Raw genomic sequence first — 19537 nt, forward strand, 5'->3', positions numbered from 1 at the left:
TCTTTTTATAGCGCAGCAAGTGATGAGTGGGGTGGCCACAGCGACGCCGATGGCAGTTTGGCACCAGCTCTGCTCTGTACTCACTGAGCTCGTGATTGGTACACAAGGTCACCAGGAGGCTTCCCTGGAGAAATGTGGAGAACTGTGTCTCCACTCTCAGAAAGGGAACGGGGAGGAAGGGAAGCAGGAGTGGCAGACCAACCCCATGTTCTTCCTAATGGTGGGCTTACAGATCAGCGTTGGTTTCCCCATTCATTTTTATTTTTTATTATTATTTTACTTAGAGGCCCGGTGCACGAAATTTGTGCACAGGGAGTGGGGGTCCCCTCAGCCCAGCCTGCACCCTCTCCAATCCGGGACCCCTCGGGGGATGTCTGACTGCCAGTTGTCCCACTGCCCCCCCGCCGGTCTGGTTGCTGCCAACTGCCCCAGCAGTCGGACACCCCTCTCACAATCCGGGACTGCTGGCTCCTAACTGCTCACCTGCCTACCTGCCTAATCGCCCCTAACTGCCCTCCCTGCCAGCCAGATCACCTCTCACTGCCTCTGCCTGCTGGCCTGGTTGCCCTCAACTGCCCCACCTGCTGGCCTGGTCGCCCCTCATGCCCCACCACCACCACCCCCGCCGGCCTGGTCACCTCCAACTGCCCCCGCCTGCTGGCCTGGTCGCCCCTCACTGCCCCCCCCCCTGCTGGCCTGGTTGCTGCCAACTGCCCCCCCTGCTGGCCTGGTCACCCTTCACTGACCCCCTGCTGGCCTGGTCGCCCCATGCAGCCTGCTGTTCAGTTGTTTGGTCGTCCCTCACTAACCCCCCTTCCGGCCTTGTCGCCCCACACAGCCTGCTGTTCAGTCGTTTGGTCATCCCTCACTAACCCCCCTGCCGGCCTTGTCGCCCCACACAGCCTGCTGTTTGGTGGTTACTGTGAGGGAGTCCTAACCAATTTGCATATTACCCTTTTATTAGTATAGATAGATTTTTTCCATCACCATTTATCCCCCCCATGCCCTCTTCCACCTCTTCCCCCACCCTTTCAATCACCACACTGTTGTTCCTATTCATTTAAAAAAATATTTTAAGTAATAAAAGTAATGTAAGAACATTGCAGAGAATTTACAAAAGAAAAAGAGAAAAGAGAAAACACACCCACCACCCCATTGCCCTAACACTCTTCTGTTAAGATTTAACATTTTCCTTCAGATGTTTTTCTCATCTGCATAATTTAATAACTTTTTTATATAAGTAATATATTTCATTGTTTAAAATTGGAAAATGCAGCGGAAAGGAACCATTCAAATACCTATAACAAACATGGAATCATACTACGTGTATTCTGCCTTTCTTCACATGGCAGAACGTGAGTATTTTTTTCTGCCAATAAATATATTTTATATTGTTTAAAACATTATATAATATTACATCATAGGTCTATATCATAGTTAGTTTACCTAGTTCCAATTTTTAGACATTTAGATTATTGTTATTTAACATTATTTTAAATAACATAGTGAGAATATTCTGGTAAGTATACCTTTACCACATTGAAAATCCTTTTTTAAAGAAAGTTTCCTATCAGTGGAATTTCTAGGTCCAAAGGTTTACGCAAGTTTTTGGACATATTGTCAACAGAACTGCAGAAAAGTTGTGCCAGTTTCTGTAAATTCCCAGGAGTTGTGTATGAGAATGCTTGATTCTTGGTACCCTCACCAGTAAAGAGTTTATTTCTTTAAAAATCTTTGGACAACTTGATAGTGAGGACAGGTGATTTCTCATTTTAATTTCATATGCATGCTTTGTATGTACTGACTGACCATTTATAGCTTATCTCCTGTTAATTGATAACATTTCTGGTTACATATTTTGAATCTTGAGTATTTTCTTCATCCTATTATAAGGATTTTCTGTATTGCTACACAGGATGTGTATCAGTCAGTTAAATGATCATATAACATTTTATCAAATGAAGGTACCATAGTATACTTAAGTATTCCCATTATTAGATATTTAAATTACTCATTTTTAAAACCATGTGAATTTGTTAATTAATCATATTGTTAAATTTGAACAAATGCCAGTCTGATTGGCATGAAATGGGTCTCAGTGTGATTTTATTTCCATCCCCTTCATCACTAGCAAGTCTGAGCTTGTGTTTATTGACGGTTCAAGTTGACTCTTCTGTGAATTGCCTATTCATATTTTTGGTCCTTTTTTCCCCCTCTAAGGTTGTCCCTTTCTTATTGATTTGTAGAAATTTCTTATGTATTCTAGATAATAATCTGTTATCATGTATGGCTGTTGCAATTATCTCCTCTCAGAAGGTATTTCTGTGCTGTTCCCAGAGTATCCTTTGATCCTCAGAAGTTTTGAGTTGTCAGTCTTTCCGAATTTGGTTCATGTGTTAGTATATTGTTTTTTCAATATTTCGGGTCTTTTTACTAACAACACAGTTTGACACTGTACAATTTCAGTAATTACATTTTATTAATTATGGTTGTTATAGCTTTGTAATAAATCTGGATATCCTACAGGCCAGGCCCTTGGACGTTGCTCTTCTGAATATCTCAAATTCATAGATTAGTTGGGATAGGATGGATGATTTCATGATACTGAATTTTCTTCATAATGTCATGTAAATCTAACAACCATAACCTTACACTGCAAGTAGACATTTGGGGCCTTTTGGTCTCTATCATTATAAAGTATCTGGCTAATGTGACCAGATAGCCGGTTCTCACACTGAAGCCAACCGCTGCAGTGGATGGTTAGCCTGGAAACGAAAGGAAGGAAAACCCAAGGTTAGCAAAGAAAAAATTTTAACGGGACACACCCTTGGGTCAGGAAGAAAATTTTGTGGCATAATATTTTCTTGGGAACCCGGGTTCTTCCTATTTTTAATGAGATTTTCATCTGGAATTAGCACCACAAACATGACTCAGATTTAGTCACTTAAGTCCTACACGGTAGAGGTTGCAAAACATGAGTCCCTTAGCATTGCTTTTCAAAAGTAACACACAGCAAACCAAAACTAACAATACACCGATTGTGTTGAAACAGAAAAGGTGAAAGCCCAGGGAATTTTCTGATTTTACAAATATCACTGAAATAGGGGGAAAGATGATGCACCCTTATTTATTACCAATTTAGAAATATTAAAGAAAAGTTGGTTCTTTCAAAAATTTTTGATGAATGCTGCATTGAGAAGGTTATGTCTTCATCTATTATTTTGGTTTTTAACCTCATGGTTGAGAAGATGTTTAATTTTTCTTCCTTCCTTTACATGAGTTATTTCTTCTGACAAATTCTTTGAGGTCAGTGGAGCTGGAGGTGCCATCTGACAGAGAGGAAGCTATTGTCCAGGGTAGGAATGGCCCCACCCAGAGAGTACAAAGACGGTTCTGCCATTTTCTATTCACTGCTCTTGGGCAGGCTAATTATTATTATTGTCATCATCATCTCTGTCGTCATCACTATTACCCCTATTTATAAGACACGGTGCATGGTAGTCTAACCCTCTAAAGTAAGATTTTCTTTTGTACCTACCTCCTGAAATTATCTTTTATTATATAACATAATTAACACTCATTGCTAGGCTAAATTTTTAATCTCTTTCTCTTGGAATAAAATTTAAAGTATAATCCAAACCAGTAATTTTTTAAAATTTTATTTTTGTTCTCCACAGCTATGTTATATGTATTATTTTGATTTATATATAAATCATGTTATGCTGCTCATTCTCTTCTTCTTCTCCCCATTACACCATAAATTCCTTGAAATAAATTTTAGGTCCTAAATGTTGAAAAAGGAAGTTATCTATGTAGATATATCTCAGTTTTTGACAACCAACTCTTATTTCAAAGTGCTCAGTTGAGTGATTCGTCCTCGGGAAATACAGAGATCTGAGCAAGATGCCTGGAATGGCACCTCAGATGGATCTTATCTTGCAATTCAAAATACATTCACTGGAAGATTGTAACCAGGCCAACAAAGCTCAGGCCTTGAAGTCAACAACTCCTTTGTCTTTATTACTGCCCTAGCACCTAACATAATGCCTAGCGGTAGTAAGTGTTCAGTAAAACTTGTCTAGTGAGTGAAAGAATTCCCAAAACGATTCCTCTTGGCAAGGCCAACCCAGACACGCAGGCACTGCAGGCAGGCTAATTCATTTAGTGCAGGTCAAAGAAAATTGTTTCCTTATTAATAAAAAATGATGCAGAAAGCATTTTAACCTAATCTCCTTCCATTGGCTATGGCAGTCAGCGTAAAGAAAATTCAACAGAAGAGCTTGTGGTGGTGAGCACACACTACGGTGTATAGATGATGTGGTACAGAATTGTGCACCTGAAATCTGTGTAATTTGGTTAACCAGTGCCACCCCCATAAATTCAATAAAAAGGGTGGGGGGGAAGAAAAGCATTTGCTACTTTTCTGAGCTTCTCATATTCTCTCCGAATTTTTGTATATGATTTCCCAAACCAGACAACATTTTGGGAACTGCAATGAGTGGGTTTCAGAATCTGGTGGCAGACACTGTGCTGTGCTGTGCATCATTCGTTGTCAGGAATTTGGCTATAACTGCGTGAGCCTGTTGCAAAAATGGCAGCAGCCAGTGCTACCTCGGCTTGTTTTAATTTCCAACTGACAGTGCTGTTGACTTTTGTGAAAGCGGGATGAATGTACTTTTTCAACTTGGTTAAGTAGTTGTGCCTTGAAACCTGAGTTACCGGGCATCGCGAGTCTGACTTTTTTTCCAAAGGTGTTTTCGCTTCAGTTAGAGCTTTTCATGCAAGGGCTCATCAGAATGCCCCCAGTTCCAGCTCTGACCCTCGGAGTCTCTCCCCCGAGACCCCACGGGAGAGCAGGAGGCCCTGTGGCTGGCATGGCTGTGCTCCTGGAGGGGTGGCCTTGAGGCTGCTACAAGCCTGACCACTATTGTCTGGGCTCAGGGTGGTGAGCTCCCAGGCCTTGCACCTGCCAGCCACAAAGGTCTGCCTTTTCCTGCTCTGTGGAGAGAGAGCCCAGGGACCATGAGCGGGCAGGAGAGTCTTCCTCTCCTTGTGGAGAGAGAGGACCCTGGGTGGATAGACAACAGCCGGGTCCCTGAGTAGGGCGGGGCTGAGTATCAGGGAGCGTGAGCTCTGGGTGTCTGCCTTCTCTCTGGGTGCCGTCCCAGTTATGGTCCACATCAGGGCCATGACCTGGGCCAAGCTGGGCATCTGTCGACCTTGGGAGGCCATCAGAGGACCTGGCAGAAGCTCCCAAGTTCCCAGCTCACCTCTTGCTCCTTAGAAAGGCTGTATGTAGCCCTGGCCGGCGTGACTCAGTGGTTAGGCCTCAGCCTGTGCACCAGAGGGTCACGGGTTCAATTCCTGGTCAGCACCATGTACCGGGGTTGTGGGTTTGCTCCCTGCTCCCAGTCGGGGCACAGGCAGGAGGCAACGAGTCAATGTATCTCCGTCACATCAATGTCTCTCTCTCTCTCTCTCTCTCTCTCTCTCTCTCTCCCTCTCTCCCTCTCTCCCTCTCTCCCTCTCTCCCTCTCTCCCTCCCTTCCACTCTTTCTGAAAAAGCAATGTAAAAAATATCCTTAGGTGAGGTAAAACAAAACAAAACAAAAAGAAAGGCTGTATGTAATAAGTATGCTAAGGCATCTCACCCATTACTTCCTTATGCTTATCTCACCCATTACTTCCTTATTCTTAATCCACCCTATATAATAAAAGGCTAATATGCAAATTGTCCCCTCGACCGGGAGTTCAACCAGGGGGTAGGGCTGGCTGGCCAACCGCTCACAGCCCCTCCCCCCAGCCGGCCCTGCCCCTAATCACACCCCCCCTCATTGGCCCATCCCCACCCCGATCAGGAGCGGGGCCGGCCAGCCAACCTCCCATGTCCCCACCCCCCGGCCTGCCCGCCCTATCGGCCCCAATAGGGGCAGGCCTGCCAGACCCCACTCATGCACAAATTCGTGCACTGGGCCTCTAGTTTAATCATAAATAACTTCGCAATTCCGTGGTGTTGTTATAAGAAGAAAGTAGATAATCCCCAACTTACTGAAAACGTACCAATTTCCCTTCAAAAACTGTTATTTTAAGAAAATGTTACTGGTCAGATGCAATGACTGCATGTCTCTTGAACCTCAGACAAGCAGGTGTGGTCTGTGTTGTAATGTCCTCGCTCACTGACTAAGGGAGGTGAGACACGGGGAAGGAAGCCTGGTGTCTGTGGCCGCGATTCCAGGAAAAGCTCCCCGGGTCCTATGGTGTAGGAGCGGATTTTCCTCCAGAGCGTCAGTACCAAAGCCCACATTAAGGTCTGGTGATTGTCCCTAAAGTGTCTTTGACAAGATGCTGAAATTACATTTGGGGTCCTTTATTTTCCCCTCCTGCTCAATGTCGTTCTCCAATCTGGTGACAAAGGCAGTGCAGGCAGGCGAGGGAAGGGTCATCGGGGAGCAGGGTGTGAGCTTCGCAGGCTCGGATCTCACTTCAGTCCCATCTTCCCAGTGCGGAAGGCGGGGTGTGGGGGGACAATGGACAGAGGCCATGCAGATAAAGCACTTCCACTGTTGCTATCCTGGCTCAAGGGGTCCTCTTGAAACGCCCAGGAAGATGCTTGACTTCCGGGAAATAGCCACTTGCTTTGGCAAAGCCCAGAACTGCCTTCGGAGCCACCTTCACTTTGCCAAGAGATTGATTGGTTGATGTCGAAGCACAGTGTGTCCGGCAACCAATCGGCTGCTGCTGCTGCTGCTGCTGCCGCTTCTAACACTGGAGTCAGACGCAGTGGCTTATGAAGTCCTTTGTCCTGGCGTCACCGGATTTCATCCTTATACCAACCCCATGGGGTGATATTCCTGTTTCAGGGACCAGAAACCACAGCGCTCGGTGTAGTGGGGCTTCCAAAGGTCATGAGGTCGGCAAGTCAGAGCCAGGTCCTAAAGCGCTGATTTCTGACTAAACTGCAAGATCCTTTAAAGGCGCCAGTGTCCACAGTGGGAATCACTGCCAGGGCTGCACAGAGCGAGCAAATCATCCTATCTAATAATAGACAAATATGCAAATTGACCATACCTCCGACACACCCACAAGCCACGTCCACAAGCCATGCCCACCATCCAATCAGAGCGAGTATGCAAATTAATCCAAACCAAGATGGCTACAGCCACAGAGAGCAAAGTTTCCTAGGTAACAGAGGAAGCCAAGCTTTCCGCCTGCCCTTGCCAGGCCTAAGCCTCCACTCAAGCTACAAAGTTTCAATTATAGAAGGTAAACAAATTCAAACAAATGGCGGCAGAATGGAGCTTGAGAGAGCAGGCCAGGGTTGCCGGAGGCAACAGGGGAAGCAAAGCTTTCCGCACACCCTGGCCAGGACCACCCGCTTAAGGCTACAAAGTTTCAATTATAACCCCAACTCAAATAGCTGCTGGCCTCGGAGGGAGCCCCAGGCTTGGCTCTGCTCCAGGCTACAAAGTTTCAATTGTAGAAGGAAAATAAATTCCAGATACCAGGACCTCCGCTTGGGTTGCCAGGGGGCGTGGCCGGCCTGCAAACCACCACAGGGCCCTCGCTCAGGCCGCTCCACACCCCAAGGGAACCCCCACCTGATCTGGGATGCCCTTCAGGGCAAACCAGCTGGCCCCCACCCCTGCACCAGGCCTCTATCCTATCTAATAAAAGAGTAATATACAGATTGATCATCACTGCAACACACAATATAGCTGCCCCCATGTGGTCAAAGATCCTGCCCCCATGTGGACACAAGATGGCCACCACAAGATGGCCAGCAGGAGAGGGCAGTTGGGAGGCACCCGGCCTTCAAGGGAGGGCAGTTGAGAAGGACCAGGCCTGCAAGGGAGGGCAGTTGGAGGTGATCAACCCTGCAGGAGAGGGCAGTTAGGGGTGACCAGGCCGGCAGAGGAGGGAAGTTGGGGGCAAACAGGCTGGCAGCAGAGTGGTTAGGGGGTGATCAGGCTGGCAGGCAGAAGCGGTTAGGGGCAATCAGGAAGGCAGGCAGGCAAGCAGTTGGGAGCCAGCAGTCCTGGATTGTGAGAGGGATGTCCGACTGCCCGTTTAGGCCCGATCCCAGTGGCCACTTCAGTCCCATCCCCCGGTGGTATCAGGCCTAAACGGGCAGTCGGACATCCCTCAAGGGGTCCTGTATTGGAGAGGGTACAGGCTGGGCTGAGGGACAACCCCCCTCCTTGCACGAATTTCGTGCACCGGGCCTCTAGTTTCTTATAAAATCGGCACATGAGGAACAAAAATAAAGCTGCTATATTGTGCGGGGAGTCAGAAGTCCACATGAGCTGGGAGCTGGGGTGTGGGGGTGTGGTGAAGGATGGGGGAGGATTCTTGAAGGAGGTGGAACGAGGTTGGCCCGTGAAGAATGGATGAGAGGTGGGAAGGTGGAAGGAAGGAGTATGGAGGGAGGCCTCAGGGGCAAGAGTGCACACAGTGTGTGCTGGGACAGAGACGGGTCAGCGCTGCTGGTGCTTGCGTTTCCCACAGTCAGACTATCTTTCTTTATATTGACTGACTGATTCTAGAGAGAGAGGAAGAGAAAGAGAGAAACATCGATTTGTTGTCCCACTTACTTATGCAATCATTGGTTGATTCTTGTATGTGCCCTGACCAGGGATTGAACCCACCACCTTGTTGCATTGGGATGCTGCCCTAACCACCTGAGCTACCCGGCCAGGGCCGGGCGAGGCTGTCTTTCAATCAGGGCAGGCAGCGAAGGTTTTCTCAGCTGCCAGGATGCAGAATTGCCATGTGTCCCTTTTGATGGAAGAACTGCTCACTTGTCACTGTCTCGCCTCCCACGGAGAGCCCTTGGGAAAGCTCCTTTTTACAAGGCGGGGTGCTCAGGAGCATCTTGCTTCCCTTCCCTCCTTTCTCTGCAGTGGCCTTGGGTTTCTCCACAATAGCCTCCTCTGGGACCTTTCCGTCGACACCCACCTGTCAGTCTGGCGGGCGGAACTTGAACTTTTCGTGGCGGTTTGCAGAGCGTGACTAGATTGCCTAAAAACCCGCTACGCTTCCTGTGACAGGTTTGTGACTCCTACCCGACCGAGCTGTACGTCCCCAAATCGGCCACCGCACACATCATCGTGGGGAGTTCCAAATTCCGGAGCAGACGGCGGTTTCCTGCCCTGTCTTACTACAGTAAAGATAACCACGTAAGTCCCCAGGCATGCCTTTGTTCTGCGCTGGGCGTTATCATCAGCGGGCATTCCTCGCGGCCTCCGGCTGTGTGTGTGTTTGCATTCTTCCCAGAGGCATGCGGGTATGGCTAAGTGTGGTACGACACAACACAACTATGCTGGGACCCTTAGCTCATTGCATTTATTTGACAATAAAATAATGGGACGGAGTCAGAAAACGCCTGAACTTGACCATCCGAGTGAGTGGAGGGGAGGTGCTATGCTTGCTCACACAGATCCTTTGCAACGCCTCTCTTTTAAAAGCCCCCCGAATCCACTGCCCCCTTCTTCTTCTTTTTAATGGCACATTTTTAATGTCTCCCACATATGAAATATTTGTTTATGGAGAGTGGGTTTATTTTTTAATTAATTAATTAATTTTTTAAATCCTCACCCGAGGATATTTTTCCATTGATTTTTAGAGAGAGTGGAAGAGAGAGGGAAAGACAAGGAGAAACATCAGTGTGAGAGAAACTCATCGGTTGGTTGCCTCCTGCATGCGCCCCCAACCAGGGCCTGGGCCGGGGAGGAGCCTGCAACCGAGGTACATGCCCTTGACGGAATCAAACCCAGGACCATTTGGTCCTCAGGCCGATGCTCTGTGCACCGAGCCAAACCAGCTAGGGCAAGAATGGGTTTATTTTTAAACATTATTTGTAAATGCTACAATTAGGTGTGTCTGCCACCAACAGAACCACGTGACAGTGGCTTAAACAGGATGGAACTTTATTCTTTCTCACCTAAACCTCCAAAGGTGAGCAGTCCAGGCCTGATGTGGTGGCTCTCCACCACTTACCTGTCAGGGACCCAAGCCCCTTGCACCTGTCTGGTCTGCCACCCCGGGGCTTGACCTCATCGTAGGGTATAAGAGATGACTTTAGTACCAGCCGTCACCTCCACGTGGTGCCGTCACAGCCTTTGGGGGATGGTTTCTGAAACGGTCACGTGACACTTCTGCTCACATCCGTTCGTCAGAACTGCCCAGGACAGGTGAGAAAATACAGTCCATGGGTAACCATGTGAACAACTCAAAGCTGTGGTTCCGTTTCTGTGGAGGACAAGAAAACAACAAATGTGGGAAGACGAGAATGGTCTCTGCCACCCACTTTGGAAGCTATTTGACTTTAGCCAGGTGCAAAAGGTGGGTTTTCCAGCTAGATAATAGGTCTGTTGGTTCAGAGCCAAGTGAGGCTGTAGACCAAGCATGTCAAACTCGCGGCCCGCGGGCCGCACGCCTCGTTTACTAGTATTTGGCCCATGTTAGCCTTCGAGTTTGACATGCTTGCTGTAGACAGTTGCAGCAGGTGTGTGTGTGAGAGTGTGCGTGTGTATGTATGATATGCATGCACCTGCAGGCAGGGAGGAGGGTAGGGTCTGTCAGGTTCTAAAGGGAGGCTTTTGCAAAGTGACTTCGAGCTGTTTCCAGAGTGAGCAGCAGCCTCCTGCATGGCCCGCTTTAAAGGAAAATACTCATTTAGCGGTGTAAGTTCCGTTAGTTGAAAGGCCATAAACGATCGTATTTTTAGTTACACTCGCTGCTCTGAACTGGGGTCTAAAAATGGCAAGTATTTTATTAATGTCCCTATTATTTCACTCCAAATATAGCTCAACCTTTACAGAACTGGAGCAAAGGAAAATATGAATCCTTTTTGTAAAAGAAAAATAAAATGATGGAATGAATAGGGACGTTTACGATGCTGTACTTGAAATTAGGATGCCAGTAGCATTTACCTATTTTTTTTGGTGTGTTTTTTTTTTTGGTTTGTTTGTTTTTTTTTGTTTGTTTGTTTGTTTGTTTTTTTGTAGCATCCATTGATAGAGAAACAAGAGGGGTCTTTTATTCTTTTATCGTGAGGCGGTAGGGGTGCGCTGGGGATTTAAAATGTGAGCGTAGTGCTGTCTGACTGCTCTTTTTTCTGTTCTGAGATCCTTGGGAAAGGGTGAGCAGTATAAAGGGCAAGTGTGGAATGTCTCGGAATCGGATGGAATTGTTCACCGTTAGACCAGAGCCCGGCTTCCCCTGCCTCCCCAGACCCCCCGGCTCCCCGGGTGCCCTCGCGTGCTATTCTTCAGGGGCGGTGTGTGCATCCTCGGACAAATTCTCACCATTTAAATGCTTCCCTCCCCGTCGAACTCCTCTGTGAGGACCTAAGAAATTGCCCAGTGGCAGCTGTCCTTAGCTCTTTAGCCCAGATCAGGTACCGGGTAAAGGCAGCTCAGAGGTCTCTCTGCCGTCAGCATCCCTGAGCAGGGCAGAGCCGACCCCCTGACGGAAGCTCCGTGAAGGCCAGGTGTGGGGACTGCCTTTCCCCCCGTTGGACGTACCTGCCCTTCCACCCCCTTCGGTTCCTCCCTCAGTTCCCCCCTCCCCCGGTCCTCCCCCAGGCTGGCGATCCTCTCATCCATGTTCAGACCCTCCGTCCCTCCCCCCTCCTCACGGCCATTGGACGTGTGCTGCCAGGGACTCGGGATGTAAGCGGAAAGGCTGTGCGATTTGCTTAGAGTCACCCAGCTAGGAATGTTAGAGCGGAGACAGCACACCCGGACAGTCCAGGACCTGTGTGAAGGAGGCTGGTGGAGGGGCCCCAGGGCCAGGCCAGCAGGGAAACACGACGGTGGGGTGGAGGTGGGGGGCGAGTGGGTGGCACACGGAGAAGTGTGAATCCTGGAGGACTTTCCGGAGGAGGCAACCACCCCCTGAAGGAGGGGCCTTAGGAAGACTCCAGCACGACCTCGGAGCTTGGCTGTCTCTCTCCTCCCAGCATCCCCGGTCCTCCAGCAGCTGGTGGGAAAAGGCACGGTTCAGGTTTGGCGGCCAAACCTGGAGAGTCGAGATCCTGTGTTTCCACAGCAACCGGATCCTTAACAGCATCCACTAAGGACATTGTTTGGCTGCAGTGAAAAAAGTAAAATTTAAGCTGGAGCAACCCGGCCCGGCCCTTCGCTCTCCTCCCCACTCTCCCTCCCTGGCTGCAGGCCCGGAGTTCCTGGAGCCACCTCGGCTCGGCTCTGCTGCAGCAGGCGCCCAGCCTGAGACAGCTGCCCAGCTACGTGCCTGGCGGCTCTGCAGGCCGGTCCGGCCACGGTCCTCGCCCGCGGGTGGCAGAGTCAGTGAGAAAGAAGCACCCGCCTCCCCGCGGAGGAGTGCCAAGCTCCCCGTTTTATGGAGAAACTGAAACCCTCGCTGACTCGTCCTGGGTTGAGCTTGGGGACAGTTAAGCCGTGGCTGGCCTCAGAGCTGGGCGCCTCTTCCTGGAGAGCCCGCAGCGTGGCACCCCGAGCGGGCTCCGCGGGGACTGTTCTCGGCTACCGGTTCCCACCGGGCCCCACGCCTCCATCCTCGCCCACAGGGGAGGGGGCTCACGCCCTCGGGGTAGATGATTTGAGTCATTCCTATATTGATTGCACTTGGTGACTCCAGCTTCGTTTAAATATTAAAACGTAATCTCAATCCACAAAAGGAACTTGGCCACAAAAACCTAAGTTTTTTAGCTGCGAGGCTGTACCTGTACTTGCCTATGACTAACACGGAAATGTGCGTGCTGTTATGCATATTATCGAACAATACAGTATGCTCTGTGGGAATGGAAGAGTAGGAAGGTTGCAGATAGAAGGCAGGTTGAGTCCAAAGGAACCCCTTGCTTCCGTCTCCCCTGGGTGAGCCTGGGTGCGTGCCCGCTGCCCTTCGGTGCCCACGCCAGCGGCAGCCGGGGCTCGCCTCACACTCAGAAGTCCCTCGTTCAGGATTGACCGTGGTCTTGAGTATTTGTGATGTTTCTAAAGGGGCCAGTAAAACACGACGGCAGGCATTTAAAAATATCTGTTACTAGTCTTGCCATGAGTAGGATCCAGAGGTGTTTCTTTTCTATTTCTACTTCAGCAGGAAAACGAAAGGTTATTTAGGGTCCCATCCGAGCGTCCGTACACATTCTGATCTCCCGCAGAAACTGTTGCCCGGCCAGCCATGGCGGGGGCACACGTGGGCCGGGGCGCCTTGGCGGGCAGCCAGCCTGGCGGGTCTCCGCTGCGTCCGTCCGTCCGTCCGTCCGTCCCTTGCACAGTTGTCTGACGCTGCTGTGTCGCCCGGCCCTCCCCGCAGGCCTCCATCTGCCGGAGCAGCCAGCCCCTGTCCGGCTTCAGCGCCCGGTGCCTGGAAGACGAGCAGATGCTGCAGGCCATCAGGAAAGCCAACCCGGGGAGCGACTTCATTTACGTGGTGGACACGCGGCCTAAAGTAAGTGTCGCCGTTCCGCCATTCGGGCGCGCGCCTGTGCAGCTCTGAGTCGGGGCCTGGACCGAGGCAGAGCGACGGGCTGTCCTCCCCGCTGAGGCGGCTTCGCTGCGAGGGGCTCCTCCCTCTGCACAGTGAGCACCCCGTGCTCTGCTCTGCTCTGCTCTGCAGGCCGCTGCCCGGGGTCCTAGGCTCCTGCGTGCGCGCCCCAGGCCCTCTGATACTCCCCCTCGTGCTGGGCACACGGCACGCACCACGTGTGTTGTTTAATGTTATAGATCACGCTCCTAAAATGTCTAGGTGAAGGGATGAAGCAACCCCCCACTCCCCCGCGCGCGCGCGCACACACACACACACACACACACACACACACACACACACCCTCACAGACACAGACAGACGGTATGGTGATTGTCAGAGGGGAAGGGGTGGAGGGGGGTAGAAGAGGGTGAAGAGAGGATAAAGCTGATGGGAGGAGACCTGACTTGGGGTGCTGAACACACAATACAATACACAGATGATGTGTTGTGGAATTGTGCACCCGAAACCGGTAGACTTTTATTAACCAAAGTCTACACGGAGGTTAAGAACAGGTCATTACAGCCCTGGCCGGTTTGGCTCAGTGAATAGAGCGTCGGCCTGCGGACTGAAGGGTCCCGGGTTCGATTCTGGTCAGGGGGCATGTATCTCGGTTGCGGGCACATCCCCAGTGGGGGGTGTGCAGGAGGCAGCTGATAGATGTTTCTAACTCTCTTTCCCTCTCCCTTCCTCTCTGTAAAAAAATCAATAAAATATATTTTTTTAAAAGAAGAAGAAGAAGAAAGAACAGGTCATTACAGACAGTCTGTACTCGTGGGTGCTGTGAGGCATTATGAGAACTGGACGCTGTCCCGTGCGTACACACCGAGACCCTGGCCATTCTCCGTGCTCCCCTGAGTCTCCTTTCACTGTGCCGTGCCTCGTGGTCTGGGTCACTCCATTGACGTTTTCCTAGTGTGAGGTCGGTGCCCCACGCACACGCTTGCGTTTCTGGCGGGAGTGCGTCGGCAGGACAGGTGTGGCGGAGCAGAGAGGATGCCCGGTATAAGACAGGTGTCCCAGCCAGACCACGTCCCAGCAGAGGATACGGAAGGGTTCCTCCTTTTCAGATACATCCTCAAAGCACTGCATGTAGACGAGCTTCAGCCGGGAGGGCCGGGGTGGGCGGGGGACAGTTTCTCTGCCTGAAGGCTTTCACCTGACGATGCCAGAAACTCTCTGACCTGCTGTTCCTGTCCGAGCTGTGCTTCTCCTTCTGGCTCACTGCGCTCTACCCCCTCCTTTCTCAGCTGGACTGCCTTCCCTCCTTCGTTGTGCCTTTTGTGAAGGTCAAGTACAACTATTCTTTTATATGTATGTATATATTTTATTGATTTCAGAGAGGAAGAAAGAGAGAGAGAGAACATCAATGATGAGAATCATTGATCGGCTGCCTCCTGCACACCCCCTCCCGCAACCCGGGCAGATGCCCTGACCGGGAATCGAACCGTGACCTCCTGGTTCATAGGTCGATGCTCAACCACTGAGCCTCACCAGCCGGGCAAGTACAGCTGTTCTGCTCTCCCTAACGGTCAGGAGAGACTCCATGGATGTCTGCATCTCAGACACGTACACTGAAGACAAGATAGAAAAGGAAGGAAAGACGGGGGCTTGACTGAATCGGGGTGCCCTTCTCCTGTGCTGTTTTCCCAGATTTAACTAAAGGCAAACAGACTTGCCTACTCATTTAAGGGCCAGTGAGCCAAGTGTATATACTGTGTTGTGTAAACCTTCCGGGAAATGAGGCAGCTGGTGAGCCAGGCATAGGCCAGATTTAAAACAAATTAATCCGAAGGATTTGATTGGAAGGGTATATTTAGCACTGAGTGTGTTTACTCTCCGCGATACGATGTTTCATGCTGATCCATTAAAGAAAATCGGTGTCCCTGCAAGGAGTGCCCTGTGGGCATGCTCACCCGCACACGCACACACGCTTCACATGAGGTTGAACCTGCTTGCTGAGAGCTTTCATACTTTCCAAGACCATGTCTGTCGATCTTGGTTCAGAGTGTCGTCCTCGGTACCCCGGAGACCGAGTCCATGTCTGTTACGGGGGGTGGGCAGTGGCAAGTGGGATGCTAGAATGAACTCAAGTCAGCGTGGATCTCCCATGTTAGCCAACTGTTCACCTCCTCCCCTAGGATCCCACATGCGTGAACATGCCCTAGGACCGTGGTCGGCAAACTGCGGCTCGCGAGCCACATGCGGCTCTTTGGCCCCTTGAGTGTGGCTCTTCCACAAAATACCACGGCCTGGGCGAGTCTATTTTGAAGAAGTGGCGTTAGAAGAAGTTGAAGTTTAAAAAATTGGGCTCTCCAAAGAAATTTCAATCGTTGTACTGTTGATATTGGGCTCTGTTGACTAATGAGTTTGCCGACCACTGGGCTAGGAGACTCAGCCCTTGGCCTCTTATGCCAGGAGGGCAGTGATGGTCAGTAAGTGTTATCCAGAAAAGCAGTGACTACCAGCGGAGAGAGAATTGCAGGCTTGTCCAGCTTTATAAAGACATATTTACCTCTTACCACTCCTCCACAACCCCCTTCCCCGGGGCACAGGCCGAGCCCTGGGAAGAAAGCAGAAAAGGCGGGGGCGGGGGGGTCCACCAGGGAGACCCCTCCCAGTCCAAATGGCCTGTAACGAGGGGCAGGTCATTGCGCGTCACATACGGGATGGGAGTTTTAAGTGGAGTTGGACCGAGGTTTCCCATCTGAGTGTAATTCGGAAGCTCTTCCTTCTGCGAGGATGTCCTTCGGGGAGAGAAGGGAGGATTTCCACCAGCGCAGTGATGGGCGGTAGCTGCCAGAGGTAAAAGCATCCCGTGTTTTCATGTTTGTAGTACAATGTAAGGCTCTTTATTTTTTTTTTAATATATTTTATTGATTTTTCACAGAGAGGAAGGGAGAGGGACAGAGAGCTAGAAACATCGATGAGAGAGAGACATCGACCAGCTGCCTCCTGCACACCCCCCACTGGGGGATGTGCCCGCAACCAATGTACATGCCCTTGACCGGAATCGAACCTGGGACCTTCCAGTCCGCAGACCGACGCTCTATCCACTGAGCCAAACCGGTTTCGGCAATGTAAGGCTCTTTATCTCAGCAGTGACGGAGGGAGGGGGAGAAAAGGACAATCATTGGACACCCCGTGCTGGGACGGGGCCCACCCCTCCTGCCAAGGTCAACGTCTGTTCTCCATTCCCAACCACAGAGGCCCGGCTCCTGTTCGGATTCAGGTGTCGAAAGTGCTCAGCTGAAATCTGAGACTCGGAGCTAAGACAGTGACCAGGCTGACCTTTAACTCGATAGCAAGACGGTCGTTGACGAAGCTTTTATGGTTTTGATATGTTCGGTGGGTTGGTTTAAGATGAGGGGAAGAACCGGGTTCTTTTTCTTTACATGTTTAGACTGTTCACCTGCCAGTGTCATCCCACTATTGATATTCATTTGGGGGGCGAGCCAGTCATTAGCTCCTCACCGAGGGCCTGTCCTGTGCCAGGTCGAGGACATAGACAAGGCCCACAGCTCCCGGAGCTCGTGTCCTCCCCACCCCGCACCCCCATCCCAGTGGGTCTTGGTGTCATGGACACTAACTCGCAGAGTTTTCCATTAAACCTGCTTAGAAGCCTTCCGTTGCTCTCCAGGGCCACAGATAAAGTCTAAGCATCTCCATCTGCCCGTTTGTTAGGCTCTCGAAAGATTTTCCAGCTTCTTCCCTTGCTGTTGCCGCCGTACATGCATCTCCCACCTCGCTGCCACAGGTTGGCTCACAATACCCACCTGCTCCTTTGGTTTTGACTCCCCACCTCCTGTCGTCCTCAGTGTTTTATCTGGAATGCCCATCCCTTTCTCTCCATCCTTCCAGATTATTACCGTCCATCTCAAGTCTTCCCTCTTTCATGAAACATCCCCCCTGATCCCGTGGGCCACGTGGGGCTGCTCCCGATTTGAGCTCCTGCTGCTGCCGCTTGCCTCCAGTCACTCAGCTCCTGCCCAGCCCTGCCATGTGGTGCTATGAGCTTTCCCTTCCACGCAGTGATGAGCGTATGGCGGTGGAACAGCTTCTTGCTCATCTTTTTATTGTGTTCATTGCCTAGCACACAGTAGGTGTTCATTAAGTGCTTGTTGAGGGATGAGTAGGCTCCTTTTGTTTCGTTTAGGAGCTTTTCTGAATGTAAAGATACTGAGGTGATCAAACAGCCGGGTGATCTTAGGTTAGAAACAGGGTGCCTTTTTCCAGTTCCACTTTTCATTTGTCCGCTGTGTTTCTTAAGCATAAATTGAAACTGGGATGTAGTTACCCTTCATTGTTTTATTTACTGGGGAATTTTTAGGAGCTGAAATAAGTAGGTTTTCCTTTGTGTTTTTTGTTTTTAAAAAAATCCTCACTGGAGGATATGTTTTCTATTGGTTTTTGGAGCGAGTGAAAGGGAGGGAGAGGGAAAGGAGGCGGAGGAGAGGAAAAGAGAGAGAGAGAGAGAGAGAGGAGAGAGAGAGAGAGAGAGAGAGGAGAGAGAGAGAGAGAGAGAGAGAGAGAGAGAGAGAGAGAGCTGAAATGAAGTTCTTACCCAAAGAGATGGGAGACCAAATTAGATTGACTAATAGTGTTTTGTTATATAAGGGACATTTTATCTGTATATATATAGTATATAATTACATAAATTATATGTATAATTGGTCCAGTGGTCCAGGATAGCTTCTTGAATTTTTATTCATTTTAAAACTGTATTTCCTGCTTTGAGGGTTCAGCTGTTGCCACATTATCATATTAGGTCCTGTGAAATATGTAGAAACCTTGAGAAAGTACACTTTGGATGGGAGGCTAAATAGTGCCACCTTCTGTTCACTGTGAGAAGTACCATGGACTTTCAAGAGGCCACCTGGTGTTGCTTCTTTGCTTCTAAGACTACCGATAAATTCTCCCCGGTTATAGGCGATCAACTGCGTAAAAATGTGAACAGACTCCTAATTATAGGTTATGATAATAATAACTATAAAAGTATTTTGGGTTTATTCATTGCACTGTTTACGAAGAGTACCTCTGTGGCATGAGGTGAGCAGGCTTAACTTGAATTATTCCAGATAGAGAATAACCCTAGGGTTCAGGTAGCAGGAGGATACTCACCATGACCCTGGGAATCATTTTATTTTATGAAGCTCGCTGTAAAAGACAAGCCAGTGGCTTTGGAAAATAATTATACGAAGAAACTTTCCACCTTAAAATATTTAAACATTTTAAAGCATGAACGTATGTAGTCTTAAAATAACATTATTTTAATTTTTTTTCCTTGATTAAGGCCAAACCCTTTATTCCTATAGCATGCCTGGGAGAAAGGGGACAATCTTTAGTGCATTGGAAGAGGGGGTCTGAGGGGCTGACATGGCCCAGCTGATGTCACATGAGCGACATCACGGAGCAGGGCCACTGTGGAAATGGGACGTGTCTGCCGCCGGTTTACGCTTCACTTCTAAAACGCTTGACTTCTGTTATTCAAATTACAAACCTCATGTAGCTTCTTGTAACAAGGACTACAGGAGCCTTTGAGGTAGTATTGATTTTTTGTTTTGTTTTCACTGAAACAGGAAATTATTTTCAGGACTATTAATTCACTACTAGAGGCCCGGTGCATGAATTCGTGTACTGGTGGGGCCCTCTGGGTGGCCTGCAGGGATTGGGCCGAAACCCACAGTCCAACACCGCCTGCAGCTCCTACCTGCCACTCCCACTCATCCTGGCCCCGCTGTGCCTGCCGCGGGCTCGCACCCAATCAGTCCCAAAAGGGAGAGGCTCATGCTGCCGCAGCAGCGCTCTCCAGCCATGAGACCTGCGTCTGGCGCCCTCCTGAGGGGAGTGGCCTGCGGGATCAGGCTGAAACCGGCTCTCCGACATCCCCCGAGGGGTCCCGGATTGCGAGAGGGCGCAGGCCAGGCTGAAGGACCCCACTGGTGCATGATTGAGCCGGGGAGGGACCGCAGGAGGGCTCCAGGGTGTGTCTGGCCCACCTCGCTCAGTCCCGATTGGCTGGACCCCA

General features: G+C 49.9%; 1 protein-coding gene across 1 annotated transcript in view; it reads left to right on the forward strand.

The window, feature by feature from the left end:
- MTMR7 (myotubularin related protein 7) overlaps positions 1-19537 on the forward strand; it is an 84815-nt gene that overhangs the window by 36188 nt on the left and 29090 nt on the right. The window contains exons 5-6 of the mRNA XM_079779094.1: positions 9048-9176; positions 13300-13434. Of these exons, the coding sequence (XP_079635220.1) occupies positions 9048-9176; positions 13300-13434 (264 nt within the window). The remainder of the gene's footprint in view (positions 1-9047; positions 9177-13299; positions 13435-19537) is intronic.

Source organism: Cnephaeus nilssonii, assembly GCF_951640355.1.
Source record: "Cnephaeus nilssonii genome assembly, chromosome: 8".
Lineage (NCBI taxonomy): Eukaryota > Metazoa > Chordata > Mammalia > Chiroptera > Vespertilionidae > Cnephaeus > Cnephaeus nilssonii.